This window comes from Nesoenas mayeri (genome assembly GCF_963082525.1).
Source record: "Nesoenas mayeri genome assembly, contig: SCAFFOLD_190, whole genome shotgun sequence".
NCBI classification, from domain to species: domain Eukaryota; kingdom Metazoa; phylum Chordata; class Aves; order Columbiformes; family Columbidae; genus Nesoenas; species Nesoenas mayeri.
Genome location: NW_027659998.1, coordinates 1 through 22930, shown reverse-complemented (window position 1 = coordinate 22930; position 22930 = coordinate 1). Strand labels below are relative to the sequence as shown.

General features: G+C 62.0%; 2 protein-coding genes across 2 annotated transcripts; both read left to right on the top strand.

Moving 5' to 3' along the window:
• Window positions 1-102: 102 nt before the first annotated feature.
• On the top strand, window positions 103-8660 carry LOC308052450 (blue-sensitive opsin; the record flags this gene model as incomplete). The annotated part of the gene is made up of 5 exons (XM_080364531.1): window positions 103-487; window positions 2573-2741; window positions 3780-3945; window positions 4989-5228; window positions 8523-8660. 5 exons carry the CDS (start codon window positions 103-105, stop codon window positions 8658-8660), a joined length of 1098 nt encoding a protein of 365 aa, XP_080220657.1.
• A 5669-nt stretch (window positions 8661-14329) lies between these two features.
• LOC308052449 (red-sensitive opsin) lies at window positions 14330-21654 on the top strand (the record flags this gene model as incomplete). Its single annotated transcript, XM_080364530.1, has 7 exons — window positions 14330-14423; window positions 15622-15918; window positions 16879-16928; window positions 17213-17331; window positions 18217-18382; window positions 19244-19483; window positions 21541-21654. 7 exons carry the CDS (start codon window positions 14330-14332, stop codon window positions 21652-21654), a joined length of 1080 nt encoding a protein of 359 aa, XP_080220656.1.
• Window positions 21655-22930: the final 1276 nt, after the last annotated feature.

The window sequence follows — 22930 nt, the reverse complement described above, 5'->3', positions numbered from 1 at the left end:
TCAGCCCCGATTAGCGCCCATCCGCCCCCCGCCCCTATAAAGGGGTCCCGGCGGCCGCGCCCCCCCCCCGTGTGCGTCCCTTTGTCCGTCCGTCTGTCCGCCATGCAGCGGGCGCGTGAGGCGCGCGACGAGCTCCCCGACGACTTCTACATCCCCATGGCGCTGGACGTGCCCAACCTGACGGCGCTGAGCCCCTTCCTGGTGCCGCAGACGCACCTGGGCAGCCCTGGCGTGTTCCGCAGCATGGCGGCGTTCATGCTGGCGCTGATCGCGCTGGGCGGGCCCATCAACGCGCTCACCATCGCCTGCACCGCGCGCTACAAGAAGCTGCGCTCGCACCTCAACTACATCCTGGTGAACCTGGCGGCCGCCAACCTGCTGGTGATCTGCGTGGGCTCCACCACCGCCTTCTACAGCTTCTCGCAGATGTACTTCGCGCTGGGGCCCACGGCCTGCAAGATCGAGGGATTCGCCGCCACGCTCGGGGGTAAGCGCGGGCACGGGGCGCCGCGGCGTTGGGACGTTGGACGTTGGGACGTTGGGATGTTGGGATGTTGGACGTTGGGACATTGGGACCTTGGGACATCGGGACATTGGACGTTGGGACATTGGACATTGGGGCGTTGGGATGTTGGGCACGGAGACATTGGGACGTTGGGACATTGGGACATTGGGCATGAAGACATTGGGACGTTGGGCATGGAGATGTTGGGACGTTGGGACATTGGACGTTGGGACATTGGGATGGACGTTGGGGCGTTGGGATGTTGGGCATGGAGACATTGGGACGTTGGGACCTTGGGCATGAAGACATTGGGACGTTGGGCATGGAGATGTTGGGGCGTTGGGACATTGGGACATTGGACGTTGGGACGTTGGGCACAGAGACCTTGGGACATTGGGACGTTGGACATTGGACATTGGGACGTTGGGACATTGGACATTGGGACGTTGGGACATTGGACATTGGGACGTTGGGACGTTGGGCATGAAGACATTGGGACGTTGGGCACAGAGACGTTGGGACGTTGGGACATTGGACATTGGGACGTTGGGACGTTGGGCATGAAGACATTGGGACGTTGGGCATGAAGACATTGGGACGTTAGGCACAGAGACGTTGGGACGTTGGGACATTGGACGTTGCGTCATTGGGACATTGGGCATGAAGACATTGGGATGTTGGACACGGAGACGTTGGGACGTTGGGACATTGGACATTGGGATGTTGGGCATGAAGACGTTGGGATGTTGGGCATGAAGACGTTGGGATGTTGGGCATGAAGACATTGGGACGTTGGGCACGGAGACGTTGGGACGTTGGGACATTGGACATTGGGATGTTGGGCATGAAGATGTTGGGATGTTGGGCATGAAGATATTGGAACGTTGGGCGTGGAGACCTGGGGACCTTGGGACGTGGGGACATTGGGACATTGGATGTTGGGACGTTGGGATGTTGGGCATGGAGCCATTGGGCACAAAAGGTCATGAACTGGAAGGACACCGGCCATGGGGACACGGGGACACGGGGTCACCAGGCCATGGGGACACGGGGACACCAGGACACGGGGACACCAGGACATGGGGACACTGGGGACAAGAGGACACCAGCCATGGGGACACGGGGACACAGGGTCACCAGGCCATGGGGACACCAGCACATGAGGACACTGGGACATGGGGAGACTGGGGACGTGAGGACACCAGGACATGGGGACACCAGCCGTGGTGCCCATGGTGTCCATGATGTCCCATGGTGTCCATGATGTCCCATGGTGTCTATGGTGTCCCATGATGTCTACATGGTGTCCATGATGTCCCATGGTGTCCATGATGTCCCATGGTGTCTATATGGTGTCTATGATGTCCCATGGTGTCTATGGTGTCCCATGGTGTCTACATGGTGTCCATGATGTCCCATGGGGTCTATGGTGTCCCATGGTGTCTATATGGTGTCTATGGTGTCCCATGGTGTCTATATGGTGTCCATGATGTCCCATGGGGTCTATGGTGTCCATGATGTCCCATGATGTCTATATGGTGTCCCATGATGTCTATATGGTGTCCATGATGTCCCATGGTGTCTATGGTGTCCATGATGTCCCATGATGTCTCTATGGTGTCCCATGATGTCTCTATGGTGTCCCATGGTGTCCATGATGTCCCATGGTGTCCCATGATGTCTATATGGTGTCCATGATGTCCCATGGTGTCTATGATATCCCATGGTGTCTCTATGGTGTCTCTATGATGTCTATGATACCCCATGGTGTCTATATGATGTCTATACGTTGTCTCTATGGTTCCCAGGCATGTTGTCCCTATGGTCACTGGCCGTGGTGGCGTTCGAGCGGTTCCTGGTGATCTGCAAGCTGTCCCATGGTGTCTATATGATGTCTATACGTTGTCCCCAGGCATGGTGTCGCTGTGGTCACTGGCCGTGGTGGCGTTTGAGCGGTTCCTGGTGATCTGCAAGCTGTCCCATGGTGTCTCTATGATATCCCATGGTGTCTCTATGGTGTCTATGCTATCCCATGGTGTCTATATGATGTCTATATGTTGTCCCCAGGCATGGTGTCCCTATGGTCGCTGGCCGTGGTGGCGTTCGAGCGGTTCCTGGTGATCTGCAAGCCGCTGGGCAACTTCACGTTCCGCGGGAGCCACGCGGTGCTGGGCTGCGTCGCCACCTGGGTCCTGGGGCTCGTGGCCGCCGTGCCGCCGCTCTTCGGATGGAGCAGGTGGGGAACGGGGGCGCCGGGGGGCGTTTGGGGGGGCGTTTGGGGGTCGTTTGGGGTGTTTCGGGTGTAGTTTGGGGTGACACATCCCTGTCACAGGTACATCCCCGAGGATCTGCAAGGGGGTGTTTTGGGGTGTGTTTTGGGGTCGTTTGGGGTGTGTTTTGGGGTGACACATCCCTGTCACAGGTACATCCCCAGGGCCTGCAGGGGTGTGTTTTGGGGTGTTTGGGGGGTCATTTGGGGTGTTTGGGGTGTAGTTTGGGGTGTTTGGGATGTAGTTTGGGGTGACACAACCCTGTCACAGGTACATCCCCAAGGGTCTGCAGGGGTGTGTTTTGGGGTGTGTTTTGGGGTGTATTTTGAGGTGTTTGGGGTGTTGTTTGGGGCGATACATCCCTGTTTCCAGGTACATCCCTGAGGGTCTGCAGTGGAGTGTTTAGGTGTATTTTGGGGTGTTTGGGGTGTATTTTGGGGTGACACAGCCCTGTCACAGGTACATCCCCGAGGGTCTGCAGGGGGGTGATTTTGGGGTGTGTTTTTGGGGTGTGTTTTGGGGTGTTTGGGGTGTATTTGGGGTGACACATATCTGTCACAGGTACATCCCCAAGGGTCTGCAGGGGTGTTTTGGGGTGTGTTTTTGGGTGCAGTTTGGGGTGTTTGGGGTGTATTTTGGGGTGACACATCCCTGTCACAGGTACATCCCCAAGGGCCTGCAGGGGTGTGTTTTGGGGTGTGTTTTGGGGTGTATTTTGGGGTGTATTTCGGTATATTTTGGGGTGTATTTAGGGGTGTTTGGGTGTATTTCAGGGTGTATTTCGGGGTGACAGGTACATCCCCGAGGGGCTGCAGTGCTGTACTGGGCTGTTTGGGTGTATTTTGGGGTGTATTTAGGTGTATTTCGGGTGTATTCAGGTACATCCCCGAGGGGCTGCAGTGCTGTACTGGGGTGTTTGGGTGTATTGAGGTGTATTTAGGTGTATTTTGGGTGTATTTTGGGGTGTATTTCGGGGTGTATTTAGGTGTATTTTGGGGTGACAGGTACATCCCGGAGGGGCTGCAGTGCTCGTGCGGGCCCGACTGGTACACGGCCAACAACAAGTGGAACAACGAGTCCTACGTCATCTTCCTCTTCTGCTTCTGCTTCGGGGTCCCCCTGGCGCTCATCGTCTTCTCCTACGGACGCCTGCTGCTCACCCTGCGCGCGGTACGCACCCAAAAACACCCTCAAAACACCCCCAAACACCCTCAAAACACCCCAAAACACCCTCAAAACACCCAAAACACCCTCAAAACACCCCAAACACTCCCAAAACACCACCTGGCGCTCATCGTCTTCTCCTACGGACGCCTGCTGCTCACCCTGCGCGTGGTACGCACCCAAAAACACCCAAAAACACCCTCAAAGCACCCCCAAACACCCTCAAAACACCCCCGAAAACCCCCAAAACACCCTCAAAACACCCAAAACACCCCCAAAACACCGCCTGGCGCTCATCATCTTCTCCTACGAACGCCTGCTGCTCACCCTGCGCGCGGTACGCACCCGAAAACACCCCAAAACACCCCTGAAACACCCCCAAAACGCCCCCAAAACACCCCCAAAACACCCCCAAAACACCTCCAAAACACCCCCAAACCCCATAGACACCCCAAAACACCTCCACAGAGCCTACAGCTGTCTGCTGCTCACCCTGCATGCGGTACAGACCCCAGTACCCCAAAACACCCCCCAAAACATCCCCCAAACACCCCCAAAACACCCCAAAACACCCCAAACACCCCTGAAACTCCTGTCAGCAGGAACAGTTGGCCAGCACACAGAAGGCGTGTGGGGATCCCTGTATGATTGATGTATACAATCCATACATTGCAGGTGGCCCGTCAGCAGGAACAGTCGGCCAGCACACAGGAGGCGTGGGGAGGTCCCATAGGGTCCCTGTATGGTGTATAATGTATATGATCCATACATTCCAGGTGGCCCGGCAGCAGGAACAGTCGGCCAGCACGCAGAAGGCGTGTGGGGGTCCCTGTATGGTGTATAACATATATGATCTATACGTTCCAGGTGGCTCGGCAGCAGGAACAGTCGGCCAGCACGCAGAAGGCGTGTGGGGGTCCCCGTATGGTGTCTAATGTATACAATCCATACATTCCAGGTGGCCCGTCAGCAGGAACAGTCGGCCAGCACGCAGAAGGCGTGTGGGGGTCCCCGTATGGTGTCTAATGCATACAATCCATACATTCCAGGTGGCCCGTCAGCAGGAACAGTCGGCCAGCACGCAGAAGGCGGAGCGCGAGGTGACCAAGATGGTGGTGGTGATGGTGCTGGGCTTCCTGGTGTGCTGGGCGCCCTATTCCGCCTTCGCGCTCTGGGTGGTGACGCACCGGGGCCGCCCCTTCGACGTGGGGCTGGCGTCCGTGCCCTCCGTCTTCTCCAAGGCCTCCACCGTCTACAACCCCGTCATCTACGTCTTCATGAACAAACAGGTGCCTATGGGGCGCTATGGGGCGCTATGGGTGCTATGGGTGCTATGGGGCACTAGGGGTGCTATGGGTGCTATGGGCGCTATGGGGCTGGCGTCCGTCCCCTCCACCGTCTACAACCCCGTCATCTGCGTCTTCATGAACAAACAGGTGCCTGTGGGGTGCTATGGGGTGCTATGGGGCGCTATGCGGTGCTATGGGTCACTATGGGGTGCTATGGGTGCTATGGGGCACTAGGGGTGCTATGGGTGCTATGGGGCTGGCGTCCGTCCCCTCCACCGTCTACTACCCTGTCATCTACGTCTTCATGAACAAACAGGTGCCTATGGGGCGCTATGGGTCACTATGGGTCACTATGGGTGCTATGGGGTGCTATGGGCTCTGTGGGTTACTATGTGTCACTATGGGTACTATGGGTGCTATTGGTGCTATGGGTCACTATGGGCGCTATGGGTGCTATGGGCTCTATGGGGCACTATGGGGCGCTATGGGTCACTATGAGGCACTATGGGTGCTATGGGTCACTATGGGGCGCTATGGGTGCTATGGGGCGCTATGAGTCACTATGGGTCACTATGGGCGCTATGGGTGCTATGGGCTCTATGGGGCACTATGGGTCACTATGAGTCACTATGGGGCGCTATGGGTCACTATGAGGCACTATGGGTGCTATGGGTCACTATGGGGCGCTATGGGTGCTATGGGGCGCTATGAGTCACTATGGGTCACTATGAGTCACTATGGGGCGCTATCGATCACTATGAGGCACTATGGGTGCTATGGGCGCTATGGGGCGCTGTGAGCACTATGGGTCACTATGGGGCACTATGTGTTACTATGGGTCACTATGGGGCGCTATGGGTGCTATGGGGCGCTATGGGGCTGGCGTCCGTGCCCTCCGTGTTCTCCAAGGCCTCCACCGTCTACAACCCCGTCATCTACGTCTTCATGAACAAACAGGTGCCTATGGGGCGCTATGGGTCACTATGGGGTGCTATGGGTTGCTATGGGTGCTATGGGTCACTATGAGGCACTATGGGTGCTATGAGCACTATGGGACACTATGGAGTGCTATGGATCACTATGGGGTGCTATGGGGCGCTATGGCTGCTATGGGGCGCTATGGGGCGCTATGGGGCGCTATGGCTGTTATGGGGTGTCAGTGGAGCTCTGGGGTGTCACTGGGGTCACCGTGGGTCACTGTAGGTCACTGGGGTCACCGTGGGTCACTGGGGTCACTGGGGTCACTGGGGTCACTGTGGGTCGCTGTGGGTCGCTGTGGGTCACTGGGGTCACTGTGGGTCACTGTGGGTCGCTGCGGGTCACTGGGGTCACTGGAGTCACTGTGGGTCACTGGGGTCACCGTGGGTCACCGTGGGTCACTGGGGTCACTGGGGTCTCCGTGGGTCACCCGGGTCATTGTGGGTCACCGTGGGTCACTGGGGTCACTGGAGTCTCCGTGGGTCGCCGTGGGGCAGGGGAGGGTTTGGGGTCAGAGGTCAGGATGGGGTCCCTGGGCCGGGGGTTGTGCTGGGGACACCCCGGTGACCTCTCGTGACCCCAGTGACCCCATTAACACCCCATTAACACCCCAGTGACCCCAGTGACCCCCATTAGCACCCCATTAACATCCCAGTGACCCCCAGTGACCCCAGTGACCCCAGTGACCCCGGGGCTGGGGGGTCAGTGCCACCGTGGGTGTGTGATGTCACACTGGGGGGGTGTGACCTCACAGAGGATTGTGTGACGTCATCAAGGTATGTATGACATCAAAGGGGGGGTGTGACCTCACAGAGGATTGTGTGACGTCATCAAGGTATGTATGACATCAAAGGGGGGGTGTGACCTCACAGAGGATTGTGTGACGTCATGGAGGTATGTATGACATCAAAGGGGGGGTGTGACCTCACAGAGGACTGCGTGACGTCATTGAGGTATGTATGACATCAAAGGAGGGTGTGACCTCACAGAGGACTGCGTGATGTCATCGAGATATGTATGACATCAAAGGGGGGTGTGTGACCTCACAGAGAATTGTGCGACGTCATCAAGGTATGTATGACATCAAAGGGGGGGTGTGACCTCACAGAGGGTTGTGTGACGTCATCGAGGTATGTATGACATCAAAGGGGGGGGGGGGGTGACCTCACAGAGGATTGTGCGACGTCATCGAGGTATGTATGACATCAAAGTGTGTGTGTGTGTGATGTCACAGGGGGGTGATGTCACAGGGGATGTGTGATGTCACAGACATGGTGATGACATCACTGTGACATCATGATGACGTCACTGCCCGCAGTTTTGGTCGTGCATGCTGAAGCTGCTGTTCTGCGGGCGCAGGGGGTGATGACACAGGGGGGTGTGTGTGATGTAACAGGAGGGTGTGTGTGATGTCACGTGGTGTGTGTGACGTCACCGTGACATCATGATGACGTCATCTCCCCGCAGTTCCGCTCCTGCATGCTGAAGCTGCTGTTCTGTGGGCGCAGGGGGTGATGTCACTGGGGGTGGGGGGGGGTGTGATGTCACAGACACTGTGACGACGTCAAGGTGACATCACTGTGACGTCATCTCCCCGCAGTTCCGCTCCTGCATGCTGAAGCTGCTGTTCTGCGGGCGCAGGGGGGTGATGGCACAGGGGGGTGATGTCATGGGGTGTGTGTGATGTCACAGACACGGTGATGACATCACGATGACGTCATTCCCCCCGCAGTTCCGGTCGTGCATGCTGAAGCTGCTGTTCTGCGGGTGCAGGGGGTGATGTCACTTGGGGTGTGTGATGTCACAGGGGGGTGTGTGTGATGTCACAGACACTGTGATGACGTCACGATGACGTCACTGTGACGTCATTCCCCCCGCAGTTCTGGTCGTGCATGCTGAAGCTGCTGTTCTGCGGGCGCAGGGAGTGATGTCACTGGGGGTGGGGGGGGGGGGGGGGGTGTGATGTCACAGACACTGTGATGACGTCATGGTGACATCACGATGACGTCATTCCCCCCGCAGTTCCGGTCGTGCATGCTGAAGCTGCTGTTCTGCGGGCGCAGGGGGGTGATGTCACTGGGGGTGTGTGATGTCACAGGGGGGTGTGTGTGATGTCACAGACATGGTGATGACATCACGATGACGTCATTTCCCCCCCCCCCCCCCCCCCCCCCCCGCAGTTCCGGTCGTGCATGCTGAAGCTGCTGTTCTGCGGGCGCAGGGGGTGATGGCACAGGGGGGTGATGGCACTGGGGGTGTGTGATGTCACAGACACGGTGATGACGTCACGATGACGTCATTCCCCCCCCCCCGCAGTTCCGGTCGTGCATGCTGAAGCTGCTGTTCTGCGGGCGCAGCCCGTTCGGGGACGAGGACGACGTGTCGGGCTCCTCTCAGGCCACCCAGGTGTCCTCCGTGGGCTCCGCCTCCGCCAGCCAGGTGGCGCCCGCGTAGCGCCACCTCCGACCTCTGACCTCCGACCTCCGACCCACGGTGACCTCCGCCCCACGGCACTGACCCACAGACAGTGCTGCCCCACGGCACTGACCCACTGTGACCTCTGACCCACGGAGACCTCCAACCCACAGACAGGGCTGCCCCACGGCAGCTGCCCCACGGAGACCTCTGCCCCACGGAGACCTCTGACCCACACACAGTGCTGCCCCACAGCGACCTCTGCCCCACAGACAGGGCTGCCCCACAGCATTGACCCACTGTGACCTCTGCCCCATGGCACCCACCCACAGTGAGCTCTGCCCCACAGCGCCGACCCACGGCAACCTCTGCCCCACAGAGACCGCCCCATGGTGACCTCTGCCCCACAGACAGTGCTGCCCCACAATGCCAACCCACTGCGACCTCTGCCCCACAGACAGTGCTGCCCCACAGCAAGCTCTGCCCCACAGACAGGGCTGCCCCACGGCAACCTCTGCCCCACAGCGACCTCTACCCCACAGACAGCACTGCCCCACCGTGAGCTCTGCCCCCTGGCAGCTGCCCCACGGCGACCTCTGCCCCACGGCGACCTCTGCCCCACAGCGACCTCTGCCCCACAGACAGTGCTGCCCCACAGCACTGACCCACTGTGACCTCTGCCCCATGGCACCGACCCACAGTGAGCTCTGCCCCATGGAGAGTGCTGCCCCACAGCATCTGCCCCATGGCACTGCCCCACAGCGCCACCCCACGGCATCTGCCCCACAGAGAGCTCTGCCCCATGACATCTGCCCCACGGCATCTGCCCCCCGGCTCGGGCGCTGTGGGGCACTGGGGGGAGGGGCCACGCGCACACCCGCCCCCCACCCCCCCCCGCCATGGGGCAGCCCCACGACCCCGTTGTACAGACCCCCCCTGCCCCCCACGGCATTAAACATGGAGACGCAGCCGCTGCCTCGGAACTGCCTGCCCCACAGACACCCCACAGACACCCCATAGACACCCCCAGCCCCATAGACACCCCACAGACACCCCACAGCCCCACAGACACCCCACAGACACCCCCAAGCCCCACAGACACCCCACAGACACCCCCCAGCCCCACAGCAACTCGTGCTGCCCCACAGCCGCCCCACATCCCCCCACGTCCCCCAACACTCACCCCCCGGCTCCAGCTCCGGCCGCCCCTGTGGGGAGAAACACCAGTGGGGGGGAAACATGAGTGGCGGGCACCGACCCCCGGACCCCCGCCCACCCTGGGGGTCCCAGCCCCACTGTGCCCATTCTGCCCCACTGCGCCCACTCTGCCCCACTCTGCCCGACTGCGCCCATTCAGCCCCACTGCACCTACTGTGCCCACTCAGCCCCACTGTGTCCACTGTGCCCATTCTGCCCACTCTGCCCCACTGCGCCCACTGTGCCCCACTGTACCCACTCTGCCCCACTGCGCCCACTCTGCCGCACTCTGCCCGACTGCGCCCCACTGTGCTCACTCTGCCCATTCTGCCCCACTGCGCCCCGCTGCGCCCACTCTGCCCCACTGCGCCCACTCTGCCCCACTGTGCTCACTCAGCCCCACTGTGCCCACTGTGCCCCACTGTACCCACTCTGCCCCACTGCGCCCACTCTGCCGCACTCTGCCCGACTGCGCCCCACTGTGCTCACTCTGCCCGACTACGCCCCACTGTGCTCACTGCCCATTCTGCCCCACTGCGCCCACTGTGCCCCACTGCGCCCACTGTGCCCCACTGTGCTCACTCAGCCCCACTGTGCCCACTGTGCCCTGCTGTGCCCACTCTGCCCCACTGCGCCCACTCTGCCGCACTCTGCCCGACTACGCCCCACTGTGCTCACTCTGCCTGACTGCACCCATTCAGCCCCACTGCACCTACTGTGCCCACTCAGCCCCACTGTGTCCACTGTGTCCACTCTGCCCCACTCTGCCCCACTGCACCCACTCAGCCCCACTGCACACACTGCACCCACTCTGCCCCACTCTGCCCCACTGTGCCCATTCTGCCCCACTGTGCCCCACTCTGCCCCACTGCGCCCCACTCTGCCCCACTGCGCCCACTCTGCCCCACTCTGCCCGACTGCGCCCATTCAGTCCCACTGCAGCTACTGTGCCCACTCAGCCCCACTGTGTCCACTCTGCCCCACTCTGCCCCACTGCACCCACTCAGCCCCACTGCACACACTGCACCCACTCTGCCCCACTCTGCCCCATTGTGCCCCACTCTGCCCCACTGTGCCCATTCTGCCCCACTGCGCCCCACTCTGCCCCACTGCGCCCACTCTGCCCCACTCTGCCCGACTGCGCCCATTCAGTCCCACTGCAGCTACTGTGCCCACTCAGCCCCACTGTGTCCACTCTGCCCCACTCTGCCCCACTGCACCCACTCTGCCCCACTGTGCCCACTCAGCCCCACTGTGTCCACTGTGCCCACTCAGCCCCACTGCACCCACTCTGCCCCATTCTGCCCCACTGTGCCCCACTCTGCCCCACTGCACCCACTGCACCCACTATGCTCACTGTGCCCACTCAGCCCCACTGTGCCCCATTGCATCCCATTCTACCCCACTTCACCCACTCAGCCCCACTGCGCCCACTGTGCCCCCCTGCGCCCCACGGCCGCCGCCCCCCCCTTCCCGCCCCCCCCTTTCCCGCCCCCCGGATTAAAGTTTCCAGCGCCCCCTAATCGGGCTCCCCCGGGGTGACCCGAAAATCCCGGATTAGGGGGGGGCGGCTCCGGCCACCCGGGGGGATTAATGGGGGCGGGGGGACCCGTGGGGAGGGGGGACACCCCCCATGTGTGGGGCGACACCCCCATCTATGGGGCAGCACCCCCCTCTATGGGGCGGCACCCCCATCTATGGGGCAGCACCCCCATTGTCGCCCATGGGGCCGCCCCCCCCAGCCCCAGGTGCCCCTCATTAGCGCCCCCCCCAGCCCCGGCTAATTGGTAATTAGGGCTGTGGGTTGATTGGGGGGCGGGGGAGCCCCTCCCCTCCCCCCCCCCCGGTGATGTAACCGCCCCGAGCGCGGGGGGCGGATGTGGGGCGGGGGGGTCCGGACCCACAGAGTGTGGGGTGGGGGTGGGGGGGGTCCGGACCCACAGCGTGTGGGGCGGGGGGGTCCGGGACCCACAGCGTGTGGGTTGTGGGGGGGCCGGATGTGGGGCGGGGGGGTCCAGACCCACAGCGTGTGGGGGGGGGCAGATGTGGGGCAAGGGGGGTCCGGACCCACAGCGTGTGGGGTGGGGGGACGGATGTGGGGCTGGGGGGGTCTGGGACTCCACTATGGGTCAGGGGGTTCAATAGCCCGTGATGTGGGTCAGGGGGTTCCCAACATCCTGCTATGGGGTGCGGGGGTCCCCACACCCCACAATGTGGGTCACGCCCCCCAACACCCCATGATGTGGGTCAGGGGGTTCAACAACCCATGATGTGGGTCAGTCCCCCACATGCCTGATGTGGGTCAGGGGGTTCAACCCCCCATTATGTGGGTTAGCCCCTCACACCTATGATGTGGGTCAGACCCCCACACCCCATGATGTGGGTCAGGGGGTTCAATCACCCCTGATGTGGGTCAGGAGGTTCAACACCCCGATGTGGGTCAGCCCCCCACCCATGATATGGGTCAGGGGGTTCAATCACCCCATGATGTGGGTCAGGGGGTTCAATCACCCCTGATGTGGGTCAGGGGGTTCAACACCCCGATGTGGGTCAGGGTGTTCAATCACCCCGCGATGTGGGTCAGGGGGTTCAATCACCCCCAATGTGGGTCAGGGGGTTCAATCACCCCCCGATGTGGGTCAGGGGGTTCAATCACCCTCAATGTGGGTCAGGGGGTTCAATCACCCCCCGATGTGGGTCAGGGGGTTCAATCACCCCCGATGTGGGTCACCCCCCTGGTTGGGGGGGGGGGGGGCGGCTCCCCGGCGGGTGCGGGGGGTGCGGGGGATTAGCACCAATTAACCCCCCGGCCCAATTAAGGGATCAGGGGGGGCCGGGGCTGAGCCGGGGGGGCTATAAGAGCCGCGGCCGCCGGCACCGCGTCACGGACCCGCCGGTACCCGCACCCGGCAGCGCTCCCGCTTACCGGTCAGTGCTCCCGGTTACCCCGTTACCCCCGTTACCCCCCGGTTACCTGGTTAGTGCTCCCGGTTACCCCCCGGTTACCCCCGGTTACCCCCCACCCAATACCGGTTAGTGCTCCCGGTTACCCTGTTACTCCCCGGTTACCCCCCACCCAATATCCGATACCGGTCAGTGCTCCCGGTTACCCTGTTACCACCCCGGTTACCCCGGTTACCCGATTAGTGCTCCCGGTTCCCCCGGTTCCCCCGGGTTACCCCCAGTTACCCGGTTAGTGCTCCCGGTCACCCCCCACCCGTTACCCGCTTACCGGTCAGTGCTCCTGGTTACCCCCGGTTACCTGGTTAGTGCTCCCGGTTACCCTGTTATCCCCCTGGTTACCCCCTGGTTACCCAGTTAGTGCTCCCGGTTACCCCGTTACCACCCCCGTTACCCCCGGTTACCCAGTTAGTGCTCCTGGTTACCCCGGTTCTTATCCCAGTTCCCCCAGTTAGTGCTCCTGGTTATTCCGGTTCTTACCCCGGTTGTTACCCCGTTACCCCCCCAGTTACCCAGTTAGTGCTCCCGGTTACCCTGTTACCACCCCAGTTACCCTCGGTTACCCAGTTAGTGCTCCCGGTTGTTACCCCGGTTGTTACCTTGGTTGTTACCCCGGTTACCCCGGTTAGTGCTCCTGGTTACCCCGGTTCTTACCCCGGTTACCCCAGTTAGTGCTCCTGGTTATTCCAGTTCTTACCCCGGTTGTTACCCCGGTTACCGCTCCCAGTTACCCAGTTAGTGCTCCTGGTTACCCCGTTACCCCCCCGGTTACCCGGTTAGTGCTTCCGGTCACCCCGTTCTTACCCCAGTTACCCCCCTGGTTACCTGGTTAGTGCTCCCGGTGATCCTGGTTATTTTGGTTGTTCCCCCAGTTGTTACCCCAGTTACCCTCATTAGTGCTCCTGGTTACCCGGGTTGTTACCCCGGTTACCCCGGTTGTTGGTTACCCCGGTTGTTCCCCCAGTTGTTCCCCTGGTTACCCCAGTTCCCCCGGTTGTTCCCCCGGTTGTTACCTCGGTTACCCCAGTTAATGCTCCTAGTTGTTATCCCGGTTACCGGTTGTTCCCCCCAGTTGTTACCCCGGTTATCCTGGTTAGCGCTCCCGGTTATCCCAGTTACCCCAGTTAGTGCTCCCGGTTGTTCCCCCAGTTGTTCCCCCAGTTACCCGTTGTTCTCCCAGTTACCGGTTGTTCCCCCAGTTCCCGGTTGTTCCCCCGGCTGGTGATCCCGGTTCCCCCGGTTGTTGCCCTGGTTACCCCAGTTGGCGGTTGTTCCCCCAGTTCCCGGTTGTTATCCCGGTTGTTCCCCCGGTTACCCCGGTTGGCGGTTGTTCCCCCCGTTCCCGGTTGTTATCCCGGTTGTTCCCCCGGTTACCCCGGTTGGCGGTTGTTCCCCCCGTTCCCGGTTGTTATCCCGGTTGTTCCCCCCGTTCCCGGTTGTTATCCCGGTTGTTGCCCCGGTTCCCGGTTGTTCCCCCGGTTACCCCGGCTGGCGGTTGTTCCCCCAGCTCCGGCTGTTGCGGCGGTTGCCGTGGTGACCCCGGTAGCGCCATGGACGCCTTCGCGGCCGCGCGGCGGCGCCACGAGGACGAGGACACGACGCGGGACAGCGTGTTCACCTACACCAACAGCAACAACACCCGCGGTGAGACATGGGGACAATGGGGGCGATGGGGACATTGGGGGCAATGGGGACAATGGGGACAATGGGGACATTGGGGGTGATGGGGACATTGGGGACATTGGGGGCAATGGGGGCAATGGGGACAATGGGGACAATGGGGGCGATGGGGACACTGGGGGCAACGGGGGCGATGGGGGCAATGGGGACATTGGGGACATTGGGGGTGATGGGGACATTGGGGACATTGGGGACACTGGGGGCAATGGGGACATTGGGGACATTGGGGGCAATGGGGTGATTTGGGACAATGGGGGCATTGGGGGCAATGGGGACATTGGGGACATTGGGGGCAATGGGGGTGATGGGGACATGGGGGGCAATGGGGACAATGGGGACCCAATGGGGACCCCCTGAGACACGAGGACCCCCGGTGAGCCCTGGGGACCCACTGGGGACACCAGTGACACTGGGGAGCCATGGGGACTCATTGGTGACCCATTGGTGACCCATGGGGATTCATTGGTGACCCCATTGGTGACCCATGGTGACCCATGGGGACTCATTGGTGACCCATGGGCACACTGGGGACCCCATTGGTGACCCATGGTGACCCATGGGGACTCATTGGTGACCCATGGGGACTCATTGGTGAACCATGGTGACACTGAGGACCCCATTGGGGGCTCATTGGGGACACTGGGGACCCCATTGGTGAGCCATGGGGACTCATTGGTGAGCCATGGGGACTCATTGGTGACCCACGGGGACCCCATTGATGACCCATGGGGACTCATTGGTGACCCATGGAGACTCATTGGTGACCCATGGGGACTCGTTGGTGACACTGGTGTCCCCAGGTCCCTTTGAGGGCCCGAACTACCACATTGCCCCTTGCTGGGTGTACAACCTGGGGACCCCGTTGGTGACCCATGGGGACTCATTGGTGACCCTTTGGGACCCATGGGGACTCATTGGTGACCCATGGGGGCCCATGGGGACACTGGGGACCCCACTGGTGACCCATGGGGGCACTTGGGACCCCATTAGTGACCCCATTGTTGACCCATGGGGACTCATTGGTGACACTGGGGAGCCATGGGGACTCATTGGTGACCCATGGGGACCCATGGTGTCCCATTGGTGACCCCTGGGGACTCATTGGTGACCCTTTGGGATCCATGGTGAATGATGGTGACATTGGTGACCCTGTTCCCCCCAGGTCCCTTTGAGGGCCCGAACTACCACATCGCGCCGCGCTGGGTGTACAACCTGACGTCGCTGTGGATGATCTTCGTGGTGCTGGCGTCCGTGTTCACCAACGGGCTGGTGCTGGTGGCCACCTGGCGCTTCAAGAAGCTGCGGCACCCGCTCAACTGGATCCTGGTCAACCTGGCGCTGGCCGACCTGGGCGAGACCGTCATCGCCAGCACCATCAGCGTGGTCAACCAGATCTCCGGCTACTTCGTGCTGGGGCACCCCATGTGCGTCATCGAGGGCTACACCGTGTCTGCCTGCGGTGAGATGTGGGGCAATGTGTGGGGAGATGTGGGGCAGGGTGTGGGGCACCATCAGCATGGTCAACCAGATCTCCGGCTACTTCGTGCTGGGGCACCCCATGTGCGTCATCGAGGGCTACACTGTGTCTGCCTGCGGTGAGATGTGGGGCAATGTGTGGGGAGATGTGGGGCAATGTGTGGGGCGGGATGGGGGGCACCATCAGCGTGGTCAACCAGATCTCCGGCTACTTCGTGCTGGGGCACCCCATGTGCGTCATCGAGGGCTACACCGTGTCTGCCTGCGGTGAGATGTGGGGCAATGTGTGGGGCGGGATGGGGGGCACCATCAGCGTGGTCAACCAGATCTCCGGCTACTTCGTGCTGGGGCACCCCATGTGCGTCATCGAGGGCTACACCGTGTCTGCCTGCGGTGAGATGTGGGGCAATGTGTGGGGCGGGATGGGGGGCACCATCAGCGTGGTCAACCAGATCTCCGGCTACTTCGTGCTGGGGCACCCCATGTGCGTCATCGAGGGCTACACCGTGTCTGCCTGCGGTGAGATGTGGGGCAATGTGTGGGGAGATGTGGGGCAGGGTGTGGGGTGGGATGGGGGTCACCCCATGTGCGTCATCGAGGGCTACACCGTGTCTGCCTGCGGTGAGATGTGGGGCAATGTGTGGGGAGGTGTGGGGCGGGATGGGGGGCGGGATGGGGGACACCCCATGTGCATCATTGAGGGCTACACCGTGTCTGCCTGCGGTGAGATGTGGGGCAGGGTGTGGGGAGATGTGGGGCAGAGCTGTGGGGCTGAACTCTGTGGGGCTCAATGCTGTGGGTCAGCCTGTTATGGGGCTGTGCTCCATGGGGCTGTGTTCCATGGGTCTGTGCTCCATGGGTCTGTGCTCTATGGGTCTGTGCTCCATGGGGCTGCGTTCTATGGGTCCGTGCGCTATGGGGCAGCCCCTAACCCGCCTCACAGGTATCACGGCACTGTGGTCGCTCGCCATCATCTCCTGGGAGCGCTGGTTCGTGGTGTGCCCTATGGGGCTGTGCTCTATGGGTCTGTGCTCCATGGGTCTGTGCCCTATGGGTCCGTACGCCATGGGGCAGCCCCTGACCGCCCCACAGGTATCACGGCGCTGTGGTCGCTCGCCATCATCTCGTGGGAGCGCTGGTTCGTGGTGTGCCCTATGGGGCTGTGCTCCATGGGGCTGTGCCCTATGGGTCCGTACGCCATGGGGCAGCCCCTAACCTGCCCCACAGGTATCACGGCGCTGTGGTCGCTCGCCATCATCTCGTGGGAGCGCTGGTTCGTGGTGTGCAAGCCGTTCGGGAACATCAAGTTCGACGGGAAGTTGGCGCTGGCCGGGATCGTCTTCTCCTGGGTCTGGTCCTGCGCCTGGACCGCGCCGCCCATCTTCGGATGGAGCAGGTGCGGGCGCTGTGGGGCGGCTGTGGGGCGGTGTGGGGCAGGTGGTGTGGGGCAGCGTGGGGTGGGTGTGGGGTGGGGTGGGTGTGGGGCGGGTGCGGGGCGGGTGTGGGGTAGGTAGTGTGGGGCAGACGTGAGGCAGGCATGAGGCAGGCGTGGGGCAGGCGTTGGATGGGTGGTGTGGGGCAGTTGTGGGGCGGGCATGGAGCAAGTGGTGTGGGGCAGGCGTGGGGCGGGCGTGGGGCAGCTGTGGAGCAGGTATGGGGCAGGCATGAGGCAGGCATGAGGCAGTGTGGAGCAGCTGTGGGGCAGGCGTGGGGCAGGCATGGAGCAGGCGTTGGATAGGTGGTGTGGGGCAGTTGTGGGGCAGGTGTGGAGCAGGCGTGGGGCAGGTGTGGGGCGGGCATGGGGCAGGTGGTGTGGAGCAGGTGTAGGGCAGGTGTGGGGCAGGTGTGGGGCAGGCGTGGGGCAGGCGGTGTGGGTCAGGTGTGGAGCAGCTGTGGGGCAGGTGTAGGGCAGGTGTGGGGCAGGCGTGGAGCAGGCGTTGGATAGGTGGTGTGGGGCAGTTGTGGGGCGGGCATGGAGCAAGCGGTGTGGGGCAGGTGTGGGGCAGGCGTGGGGCAGGAGTGCAGCAGCTGTGGGGCAGCTGTGGGACAGGCGGTGTGGGGCAAGCGTGGGGCAGGTGTGGGGTGGGCATGGGGCAGGTGGTGTGGGGCAGGCATGGGGCAGGCGTGGAGCAGCTGTGGGGCAGCCGTGGGGCAGGCATTGGGCAGGTGGTGTGGGGCAGGTGTGGGGCAGGAATGGAGCAGGCATAGGACAGGTGGTGTGGGGCAGCCATGGGGCAGCTGTGGGTCCGGGCGCCCCCCACACCGCTGACCCCCCCCGCAGGTACTGGCCCCACGGGCTGAAGACGTCGTGCGGCCCCGACGTGTTCAGCGGCAGCTCCGACCCCGGGGTGCAGAGCTACATGGTCGTGCTCATGGTCACCTGCTGCTTCTTCCCGCTCGCCATCATCGTGCTGTGCTACCTGCAAGTCTGGCTGGCCATCCGCGCGGTGAGACCCACGGACCTGCCCCATAGATCCGCCCTGACCCATAGATCTGACCCACAGATCCACCCTGACCCACTGAGCCTCACAGATCCAACCCACACACCCCCACTGCCCCATCGTGCTGTGCTACCTGCAAGTCTGGCTGGCCATCCGCGCGGTGAGACCCGTAGATCCGCCCCATAGATCTGCCCCACAGATCCGCCCTGACCCATAGATCCGCCCCGCACACCCCTCACATCCCCCATAACCCCCACAGGTTGTGGTGCAGCAGAAGAAGCCGGAGTCCCCTTTAACCCCCCATAACCCCATCTCCCCACATCTCCCCACATCTCCCCACATCACCCCACATCACCCCACATCTCCCCATAGGTCGCAGCCCAGCAGAAGGAGTCGGAGTCAACGCAGAAGGCGGAGAAGGAGTCAGAGACCCCATAACCCCATAACCCCCATAACCCCATAACCCCCCATAACCCCCCATAACCCCATAACCCCCATAACCCCCATGAACCCCATAATCCCATAACCCCCATAACCCCCATAACCCCCCATAAACCCATAACCCCCATAACCCCATCTCCCCACATCTCCCCATGTCTATAGGTCACAGCCCAGCAGAAGGAGTTGGAGTTGACGCAGAAGGCGGAGAAGGAGTCAGAGACCCCATAACCCCATAACCCCCATAGTCCCATAACCCCCAATACCCCAATAACCCCATAACCCCATAGCCCCATAACCCCCCATAACCCCATAACCCCCAATACCCCAATAACCCCATAACCCCCATAACCCCATAGCCCCATAACCCCATAACCCCCAATACCCCAATAACCCCATAACCCCCCATCTCCCCACATCTCCCCACAGGTGGCAGCCCAGCAGAAGGAGTCGGAGTCGACGCAGAAGGCGGAGAAGGAGGTTTCGCGCATGGTGGTGGTGATGATCGTGGCCTATTGTTTCTGCTGGGGCCCCTACACCATCTTCGCCTGTTTCGCCGCCGCCAACCCCGGCTACGCCTTCCACCCCCTGGCGGCCGCGCTGCCCGCGTACTTCGCCAAGAGCGCCACCATCTACAACCCCATCATCTACGTGTTCATGAACAGGCAGGTACGGACACACTGACACCACAGGGACACACGGACACACACCCGGACACACGGACACACACACGGACACACGGACACCCCCGCGTACTTCGCCAAGAGCGCCACCATCTACAACCCCATCATCTACGTGTTCATGAACAGGCAGGTACGGACACACTGACACCATAGGGACACACGGACACACACCCGGACACACACCCGGACACACACCCGGACACACACCCGGACACACGGACACCCCCGCGTACTTCGCCAAGAGCGCCACCATCTACAACCCCATCATCTACGTGTTCATGAACAGGCAGGTACGGACACACACACACCACAGGGACACACGGACACACACCCGGACACACACCCGGACACACGGACACCCCCGCGTACTTCGCCAAGAGCGCCACCATCTACAACCCCATCATCTACGTGTTCATGAACAGGCAGGTACGGACACACTGACACCACAGGGACACACGGACACACACCCACACACCCGGACACACGGACACCCCCGCGTACTTCGCCAAGAGCGCCACCATCTACAACCCCATCATCTACGTGTTCATGAACAGGCAGGTACGGACACACCCACACCATAGGGACACACGGACACACACCCGGACACACACCCGGACACACAGACACACACCCGGACACACACCCGGACACACAGACACACACACGGACACACACACGGACACACGGACACACACATGGATGGACACACAGACCCACAGACACACGGACATGAACACGTGGCCCCAGCAACACAGGGACGGACACACGGACCCACAGACAGACACAGGGACACACGGACATACAGACACAGGGACGGACACACAGACACACGGTCCCAGGACACACGGACACGGCCCCACAGCCGCGGGAACTCGGGCAGCACCCGCCTCCACCCATCCGTGTGTCCGTCCATGTGTCCGTCCGTGTGTCCGTCCATATGTCCACGTGTCCATCGGCGTCTCCATGTCCGTGTGTCCGTCCGTGTGTCCACATGTCCCTCCACGCCTCCATGTCCATGTGTCCGTCCAAATGTCCGTGTGTCCGTTCGTGTGTCCATCCATGTGTCCACATGTCTGTCCGCGCCTCCATGTCCGTATGTCCATCCATATGTCCACATGTCCATCCACACCTCCATGTCCGTGTGTCCGTCCATATGTCCACGTGTCCGTCCGCGCCTCCATGTCCGTGTGTCCATCCATATGTCCACGTGTCTGTCCGTATGTCCGTGTGTCTGTCCATATGTCCACGTGTCCATCCACATCTCCACATCCATGTGTCCGTCCATATGTCCACGTGTCCATCCGTATCTCCATGTCCGTGTGTCCGTCCATATGTCCACATCCATCTGCGCCTCCACATCCATGTGTCCGTCCATATGTCCACGTGTCCATCCGCGCCTCCATGTCCGTGTGTCCGTCCATATGTCTGTGTGTCCGTCCATATGTCCGTGTGTCCGTCCGCGTCTCCATGTCCGTGTGTCCGTCCATATGTCCACGTGTCCATCCACATCTCCACATCCATGTGTCCGTCCATATGTCCGTGTGTCCGTCCACGCCTCCATGTCCCTGTGTCCGTCCATATGTCCACATGTCCATCCGCGTCTTCATGTCCGTGTGTCTGTCCATAAGTCCACGTGTCCATCCGCGTCTCCATGTCCGTGTGTCTGTCCATATGTCCAAGTGTCCGTCCATCTCTCCATGTCCGTCCATATGTCCACGTGTCCGTCCATGCCTCCATGTCCGTGTGTCCGCCTGTGTGTCCATCCACATCTCCATGTCCATGTGTCCATCCGTATGTCCACGTGTCCATCCATATGTCCACGTGTCCGTCTGCACCTCCATGTCCGTGTGTCCGTCCATATGTCCACATGTCCACCCACGTCTCCATGTCCCTGTGTCCACGTGTCTGTCCGCGCCTCCATGTCCGCATGTCTGTCCATGTGTCCATGTCCACGTGTCTGTCCGTGTGTCCGTCCGCGTGTCCATGTCCATGTGTCCATGTCCGTGTGTCCCCCCGCGTGACCGCATCCCCGTGTCCCCGCAGTTCCGGAACTGCATCCTGCAGCTGTTCGGGAAGAAGGTGGACGACGGCTCCGAGGTGTCCACGTCGCGCACGGAGGTCTCGTCCGTGTCCAGCTCCTCCGTGTCCCCTGCGTAGCCGCAATAAACCCGCAACCCGCGCCCCGTGCCCGCTGCGCCCGCCGCGCCCGCCCCCCCGGCGCCCGCGGCCAATGGGAGCCCGCCCGCGCCGCCCGCGAGCGCCGCCATTGGCCCGCGGCGCTGTCACTCCCGCCCCGCCCGCGGACGCGCGGGCCAATCGGGAAGGGGGGGGGAGGAGGAGGAGGGGGAGGAGGCGCGCCACGGGGTGGGGGGAGGCGAGCGGCGGCGCGAAGTGACCAATCAGAGGACGGCGAGCGGACGGCGTCGCCCAATCAGCGCGCGAGGGTGGGCGGGGCTCAGGTTGTCCGCAGCTGTTTCAAACGGCGGAGGCGCGCGCCGCGCTCCCATTGGCCGGGAGGGGCGGGGAGGGGGCGGAGCCGCGCGTGCCCGGTAAAAGGGGGCGGTGACGAGCCCGTCCCGCGAGCGCTGCGCTGTGATTGGCCGAAAAAGGCGGGAATAGCGCGCGCAGCACCATAAACGGCCGCGAGCCGCAGGAGCGCGCGGGGGGCTGCTCCGGTGCCGCGCTCTGATTGGCTGAGAAGGTCGGGGGCGGAGCCGGGCTGGGTCACGGGGTGCTCGGAGGGATTTCGCGGGAGAAGTGGAGGGTTTCGCGGGAAAACTGGGGGTGGGTTTCGCGGGAAAACTGGGGGCCCCCCACACCAGACCCGCCCCCCCGCCCCTCGGGCCCCCCCCAAAGAGCCCCGTTTACCCGGGGGGGTCCCCCTGACTTACCCCCCACCCCGGGCCCGCGCTGGGGGGGGAGGGGGCATTTTAATTTGCTCTCATTTATCGCATGTAATTATTTAATTGGGGGGGGTCACGTGGGGGCGGGCACAGGTGCGACCCCCCCGCCGCGGGGTCATTAAACACGGACCGAACGAGCGTCCGTCCGTCCTGGGGGGCGGGTCTGTCTGTCCATCCGTCCTGGGGGGATCTGTCTGTCAGTCCAAGAGGGTCTGTCTGTCCAGCACTCTGAGGGGGGGGGGGGGGGGGGTCTGTTGGTCTGTCCATCAGGGTCTGTCTGTCCATCCCTCGTTCTGGGGAGGGTCTGTCTGTCCATCAGGGTCTGTCTGTCCGTCCCCTGTTCTGGGGCTGTCTGTCTGTCCATCCCTCGTTCTGGGGGGTGTCTGTCTGTCCATCCGTCATTCTGTGGGTGTGTGTCTGTCCATCCCTCATTCTGGGGGGGGTGTCTGTCTGTCCGTCCCTCGTTCCGGGGGGGTGTCTGTCTGTCCATCCCCTGTTCTGGGGGGTGTCTGTCTGTCCGTCCCTCGTTC